The 7,910-nt window shown below is 42.5% G+C and overlaps 1 protein-coding gene across 1 annotated transcript; it reads right to left on the bottom strand.

Moving 5' to 3' along the window:
* Positions 1-1,762: 1,762 nt before the first annotated feature.
* Positions 1,763-3,910, bottom strand: LOC126534834 (carboxypeptidase inhibitor SmCI-like). Its single transcript, XM_050182062.2, has 3 exons — positions 3,852-3,910; positions 2,996-3,184; positions 1,763-2,153 (listed from the first exon to the last, which is right to left on the bottom strand). The coding sequence occupies exons 1-3, from the start codon at positions 3,892-3,894 to the stop codon at positions 1,969-1,971; spliced, it is 417 nt and encodes a 138-aa protein (XP_050038019.1). The 5' UTR covers positions 3,895-3,910; the 3' UTR covers positions 1,763-1,968.
* Positions 3,911-7,910: the final 4,000 nt, after the last annotated feature.

The following is a 7,910-nucleotide window of genomic DNA, read 5'->3' as shown; positions in this document are numbered from 1 at the left end:
ACCATTAGGGTTACAGAATGGGTACCAAGAGAAGGGAAACGCAGTTGACGACGGCTGAAGATTTGGTGGGCTGATGAAATAGAGAAATTCGCAGGCGGTAGTTGGAATCGGTTGGCGCAGGACACGGGTAATTGTAAATCGCAGGGATATGCCTTCCTCCTGTAGTGGACATAATATAGGCTAATGATAATGATGAAAGAAATTCAAACATTCACGGCAAGCAACAAAATAGTTTGACGTCGCTGCCATTTACGATTGAGACGACAGTTCGTTTTTTATTTTTTTTCCTCAGTTAGTTCCCCCAGCGATAATTACATGGCGACAGTTGCAACGAGCCGCAAATTTTTAGACATTTCGGCTCCTATGGAAACTTGGCTACCTGCTTACATATACTTTGGATCAGTCGGCGCTTTACCGCTGTGAAGTACTATGGGCAGAGCGTGCCTCTCTCTTTATCATGAAGCTCAGTGGTGAGCTAGAAGGACCAAGATGCAACGTAAACGTCATCTAGAACGCGGGGAATCTGCCAATCCCGAACTCATCGTTAAACGCCAAGCCCGGGCCGAACGTACTTCGCAACAGATTCCGGACAGACTTGCCCAGGAGACCGGCGAAGTGTTTGCAGCTCGACCAGCGACCAGATGAGCTTCACGTCCTATTCAGTACCATGCCCAAGTAAACGCGGAGTTGGCAAGGCAACGAGAACAAACAGTTAGATAAACAAGAAGAAAACATTCACTAAAGGAGTGACGGAAGCAGTGAGAGAGGGTATGCTCAGGAAATACCACTTCAGTTCATCGAACAGTGCTAGATTCTTTCTTTGCCCAATGCAGAAAAGATGTTATGCCTTGTTGTACTACGTGCTCCCCGCTGTCCTAGGCCTTATAACGCTGTACTTGAAGGAAATGATATAATACGGTATTATAAAAATTAATATAGTCGAATGTTCATATAACATAAATTATATTGTTGCACTATATTTTGTTCCACTGTGTATTACTACATATTCCCTGTCTCGAAATGTCTGCGACAAGTTTTGATAATAATTAACGCTTTTACTTCAGGATTTCATATAATTGTTGCCGCAAAAGATGCATTCCTTCTTATTAAGGGAGTGTACAAAAGCAGGACCCTATTTTTACTTGTATATGGCCAGGATAGCACCTGCAGCTTACGAACGTGAAAACGAGAAATAAACCAAATTAAAAACAAAAAGAAACATACATCAAGACAAAATGTCGCGCTGGTGTACAACAGCGTTTTCAATGTATACATACAACCAAATCTTAATATACTTATCGCTCTTGGGATTGCTCACCTTAAAGAAAGCACTGCAGAAGCTGTGATCCGGGATAAGCAGCGGAAGCGGACTACATCCAACCGTCATCTTAAATGAACTTGTTGCTCTGATATTAGCGTTCTCGTTGCTTACGAAAACAGAGCCAACACAAAAGCAAGAAATAATGTTGTACGTTAGACATCATGGTCATAAGGAATGATCCACATTACGGCAGCTCACTATACCTAACATTATTTACGAAACATTCACACGAAGCACTTGGCGATATCGAAACAGTATGGCGATAACTCAAAAATTTGACAGGAACATACGTTCCATACCTTCTTATTTCTTGACCATGCAAATTATGCTGGTCACCCTATGGATGACGAATGTGCAAATTCGTTTGAATATCATAACCGCACTTTGGTTGTATTTGAAATACTTGGTATTTAGTTCTTCGAACAAATAATGAGCGATCCATTATTCAATAAGCTTGGAAACATTTATTGATTCCAGGATCACGTAGATCACAAGTAAACAATCGAATATGATACATAATAAACACCGCACAACGCCTTCTTCAGTGTCCCCTGCTGATTTTCTTTGATAAATTCTCTACCATTTTTTTTCTGGTCTGATTCTATGCACTGACCGTTAATGGAGAAATATTATTAGGGAACTGATTTCTAATACACTTCAGGCTTCTTGTACCCGCAGAATCGCATGCAGTCCACGGGCGACTCGAAGTTGTTGCCGTTGCTGTGGCATCCTCCATAAACGAAGGGACGGCAAGAGTTGGTCTCCTGGTCGTAGTAGAACCGATGGAAGGAGCCCAGGCAAGGACCCGGATGCGGTGGTTTCCGGCACACGGCTGTAAAAATAACCACATTGTCCAAAATCTTTGCAGAGCATAGCAGCAGACTGCAGTAATAAGAATGCAGTAGACTAAAATAGTCTAGATCATCGCATTGCAAAACGCGTTTCGACTAGACGAAGTCCTGAGCTTCAGGAATTACTGTAAGTATATACAATGACGAGGTGCAAGATATAGTTCGCCTATATTGTTTAAAAATGAAAATTAATACCTGCAGCGATGTAATTTTAGTGAAAGTAGTATCATTCTGCACACATCCAATACCCGATCAGTGCTAGCTAATATTATTACAATAGCGCAGTAGATGTAGCCCCAGAGATAAATTTGGAAAGCAAGCCTTTTGTTTGCAAGTAAAGTATTGTGTTCCTACAATGCTGTCTGCATGACTTCGCTATATTCAGATATTTCATCGCGTCAATAATTGAGTACTTCGGAGAAAGAAAGCAGTAGCGGAAAAAGAGAACAAAAGCTGCCTGAATTTGCCAACCATGAGTTCATCCGTGTTCCCTATGTAGGCGTCATCAGCAAAGTGGAGCGTGGCTAGTGGGCAAAATTAAATGGAAAGAAACTTCTCTTATAATGCATGCCAAAATCTACTACTGTGTGGTGGCAGTGGTGAACATACCCCTAAATACAGTAATTACCGCGAGGCCTAAGAAGAAATTTGACAAGTATGGCACATCATGTCTCCTCTAAACAATCTTGCTAAATTATCTTGCCTATTCCAAAGCATCAGTTTGACGTGTGCGCCTTAAAACTGCTCAACATTCATTAGTGCCGATTTGATTAACAGAGATATAATCAGTCAACTCATTTACGAAAATAAAACGGTGGCTCACATTCGCCTGTTAAGCATGTCTCTTCGCACTTCTCTTGCGTCAGGTACTGGTTCTCATTATCGGCACTGCCTCCGTAATAGAACCTTTCGCATTTTCCAGTCTCCTTGTTGAACCACCACCACGGCGTCCCTGGTTTGATAGTTGTGGCCACGGGCTTCTGTCCGCATTGCTTCTCAAAATTTGTCGCCGCTGCAGAAAAAAACAATAGTTCTATTATCAGCTACTCGGTGCATCGTGCTGATTTATTTCCCACACTTTCCAGGACTGTGCGCGCAGAACACATTGTTAAGCGCAGACAATCTACGGCTCATCAAGGTACCTCTGGGTCATCTGTGTATCATGAAACAAATATGCACTACCTGTACTATAATAAAATATTTGACGTCTTCTGTTTTGTTTCATTATCATCATAAGCTACTTGAGCTCGCAATCTGCCATACACATTTGAAAGGCTGACTTCATATACGCGCCCTTTCAGGAAACTAACTAGGAAGTGAAGTGAAATAGATGCTCTGCCTGATTTTATTGAGGATTTTAGCTTATTATGAAAATCTAATAGTGTCATGCTCGTTTCCAGCTCTTGTTAAGCAGGATATTGCGTAAGTAATATTACATCACATATAATATTTTGTTCCAGCATTTTTCTGCATTGAACCGGTCTGTACCAATACGCCTACTTCAGTGCACATCAGTGTCATTGCTGTTCTCAACGCAAACACAAAATGGAAGGTTTTAGTTCGAGAGTTGTCTGCTTAACATAACACATGACACATGGGAACGGTCACACACTTGTCCATATTGCAGCAAACTTAAACAGTAAATGCCCCAGAGATATACGGGCTTGTCGTAAACTTACCAAGTGCTGTGCAAAGGAGCGCTAGGAAAACGTACAGCTTCATTTTGAGCAAGGCCGTGTTCGTTGTGATGATAATGTGCGGACTGGGTCTCGCTTTTATGCAACGCCGAACAATGGGACGCGACGGTTGTTCTAGAATACTTTTATCTGCCATTCCGAGACGGACATGATAACGAATAGACCTCCTTCGTGCCTTTGCGATCGGCAGGAATGAATAGAGATAATAAGCGAGAACAATGGTGTTTGGTAAAGTCACTCATTTTTCAATTACATCGTTTTCTTCATGCCATCACTTGTGTTGCAAGTAGTAGGCTAAATAATGGATGGTTCAAAGAAAGAATACTGGTCTCAACTTTGTTGCCAGCAACTTTCTTGAACACTTCTCAAGAACTCACCCAAACTGTATTTGATTTTTCGGCAAAACCTTTAGCTTCACGAATAAGTGTTGTGAATAAATTTAGTTGTTCATTAAACGGCCGGAGAACTCAGCGCATACATCTTGTTACATGTGCTAGTGGCGTTCTCGCACTATCTTGCGTCTAAATTCGCTCAAACTGAAGAGAATGTACTCGCCAGCACTTCACAGCAACGCAGATATATTTAGTTATATGTATTTCTTTCACTTTGGAAGAATCTCACAAAGCAAGTAGAAATAGGCTCATAAGTTGAGCGCTAAAATTTGCAAGGTCACAAAACTAAGGATATGTCTTCAGGCCTGGGCGAGTGCGTTACTCCTCAAAGACACATTAGGAGTGAGCGCCGAGCATGGCGCACCTCACAATTTATGCACGAATCGACTAACACAGCTTCTCTAACACAATTACCAATTAAAGTCATCTCCCTCTTGCCACCTACTACGGTTCCTGCATGTGGACCCGCCACGTGGCTTATAAGCAATAGCGTTGAATTCCAGATAACGAGCTCGCGGATTTAACACCGAACGTGGTGGCCAAATTCTAATGGGGGCGCAATACAAGTACGCCCGCGCACCGTGCATTCGGAACAATTAAGGAACAACGAGTTTGTCAAATCTATCTCGAGTCCTTCGCTACATAGATTTCTTTAGACCACTGTTTAGGATCATGAGCCTAAAGACCACGCTCAGTTACTGGCCCCTGTTATAAAAAAAAGAGAGTGCGGACATCAAGGCTTCACGTCTTTCATGCGCCATAGTGCACGCTATATGTATGTAACACACAACGTTGGTAACGCAAGCATTAGGCATGTGGACGAGGGCACCACAGTCGCATGTCGAACCTTCCACCCTTTGCAACTTTCGTTTCTTTGCTCAGTGGGTCCCGGTCAGCATCACTACAAGGCACCTCAATCATCATAAGCTGCCTCAAGGCGGACCAGGCCTACATGTATATAGTATCCGCTCAATGTACGGCAGCCTAGACAACTTTGCACTGAAGACTTGTTCCTATTGCAAGCAGTGTGGGTATCAAAACACACCTAGCTATCGGGAAACGAAGACCGTCATCAGATCGCATGTATATGAATTATCCATCCGACAACCATGAATTGAACGCGAATGAGAGCCCTCTTAAATACATACACATTCGACGGAGATGCGCAGTTAGGTTGACTCCGTCCAAACCTTACACGAGCGGAAGTCAACTCGGAAAAATGCTTTCCTCAGTCCTGCGTTGATTTATTTCATGTGCTAGGCATTCGCTCAATATCTCCAGTACATGACAGGGGAGGCGTTATCCCAATAATGTGAGCCACAGACGCTCTAGATGTGCCTACTAGCTCATTTCCATTGCACCAATCACTGTGCCTGCTCACCATTACGTCATTCCACCCCGCACTGCCCACCCTCCTTCTGCACCCTTGAAGAGTGGGTTAATGCATGTGCGGAAACGATCAGATACGTTCCCTTGTTCTTATCTACTAGGGCGTATGGCCTAATTGCGCACTATGTTAATTAAGAATTTAGAATCCTGACTCATACGTCGAGTTGAGTGCATACTATACTGTCCTATATGTGAGCTTTCTAATGTAGCTCGTGAAATCAATTTTTCTCCACTCTGAAACCCACTTCCCTCTCCCCAGTGTAGGGCAGCAACCGGGTGCCACCTGGTGTGGCCTCCTGTCTGTCCTGTTTTCGTTTTCTCTGTCTCCGGCAATAATATAGCAATAACGGCATTCATCGGTGCGCGTTTCAATAGATGAAGATTTTGATAGGAACAAACAACTCCTCCATACGAGCTATCAGCGTGGTAGTGAGGGGCAAAAATTCACCAATGAATACGACACTCTCTAATGCGAATTTATAATGCAAATGATTCATGAACCCCCTCAATAAAGTGTTTATAGCCATGAATATTGCTAGTAATTGTATAAAACAATAAAATATAGGCCCTCGCTTCGCTTGGGCAAGATTTCTGGTGTATTACATAAGAGCACGTACACCCTACAAAAATATGTATCGGAACGCGAATCTCATGTCGATGTTTCCTAAACCAAAACATTATTTGCCTATATATCCTTGCTGCAGGGTGCTGTCCAGGCAAATGTTATATCGGGGGATATATTTGTGCGACTATTTGTGAAAGTTACAGGAACTACTAGGCAAGTGCCTTATACAAACCGTGTACAGACGTCCCTTAACACGCCGATCTCTTACGTGCATGGTTAAATATATTTACGGATTATTGGATTTGTGTTATTTTCTTTAATTTTGCCACTCAGTATCTGATATTCCGTATGTGCACATTCTTGAGCAATCCTCCCTAATGGGCATGATAACGCTGGAGTTCCTACTAAACCCGTACATTCAATATGGACTCGCAGATGTACCTAAAACGAAGATTTGTTAATGTAATGGTGGCACATGTTTCACGGATCCTCCGATATGTTTATTTAGACATTAGGTATCTGCCCCTGGTGGTGTGCCCGTTCTTGACAAATCCTTCAATATGGGTATGACCCACTGAGACACAAGAAGTACAGCAACACTGGATGTTCCTTGATAAGTGTCGTACTTTTCCTTGCCCACACCTGTCATCAATATCCTTGCCTCTACAAGCATCACACATCGCGTTCGCCCTTTGGAACCGCTGCGTAGACTTCTCAAACTTTGCATCCGCCTTGATCAGAGTTAGTGTTGCGGCATAGCTTAATAACGAAGTTGTGCATGAGCGAAAAATTACATGACATTAAAGTTGAGACCACAGTGGTAGATACACATTATTATTTCAGGAGATCGGGCGGTGCGTAGAATAGCAGTTCACGGAATTGCACGCGTCAGATTAGTGGAAAAATATTTGTGTCATCGCACAACTAAAGCCTTGCCTAACTTACTCCAAGCACGTTGGTCTTTTCATTTCTTTTTGCGTGTTTGTAGCTCATCGGGCAGATAAGGTGAGCAAATACGTGACTTTAACATAATATTAAGAAGTATTTTTTGCGAGTTTCACAAAGAGTACGGGTAAATTAGCGAGTTTCTTTCATGTATAATTTCTACATTTACCTTGACAATTGGAAGAAGCACTGAAAATGTCGCGTTGACACGTTTTATGTTTTTTGTAACAAGATGTACCGAGCAAAATTGATATAATAAATCTCTGAGTACCCTTCCGTTCCTCCGAATATCACACACAAAAAAAACAGCGTATGTTTTCTGACAAACAGCACGAACAGGGCTTGTACTTATCTTTTCACAAAGAAGTGCCCTGCAGGCTTAGTTGGCTGCAATGATGCCGTAATCCTTTTTTTTTCTTCAAGTGGTGTTGCACCATGGCGTCATTAGTCAGCATGCATTGTAATGTTCTCACAGGCAGAATAGAAGAATTGACGACAAACGAATAGACGGAGCAATTATTTATTTGGCAAACTTGTGCCCTGTGCTCAAGAAGAAGCTCTATGCCGGTGTTGGGGCAAGCAACGTCAAAATCATCGCATCGAAATGGCTCAGCGATGCGCAGCCCTGCATTTCGTAGAGTCCACTTTGACCAAATGGAACCATCGAAGTGCGTTTAGAATCTTCAGACAGAAAAAAAAAGGTACATTGCGAGCACAGAAAAGAAGACAACGCAATGCAAGGCAGAAATT

This window comes from Dermacentor andersoni, chromosome 7 (assembly GCF_023375885.2).
Source record: "Dermacentor andersoni chromosome 7, qqDerAnde1_hic_scaffold, whole genome shotgun sequence".
NCBI classification, from domain to species: domain Eukaryota; kingdom Metazoa; phylum Arthropoda; class Arachnida; order Ixodida; family Ixodidae; genus Dermacentor; species Dermacentor andersoni.
This window is presented reverse-complemented; position numbering and strand designations above follow the sequence as displayed.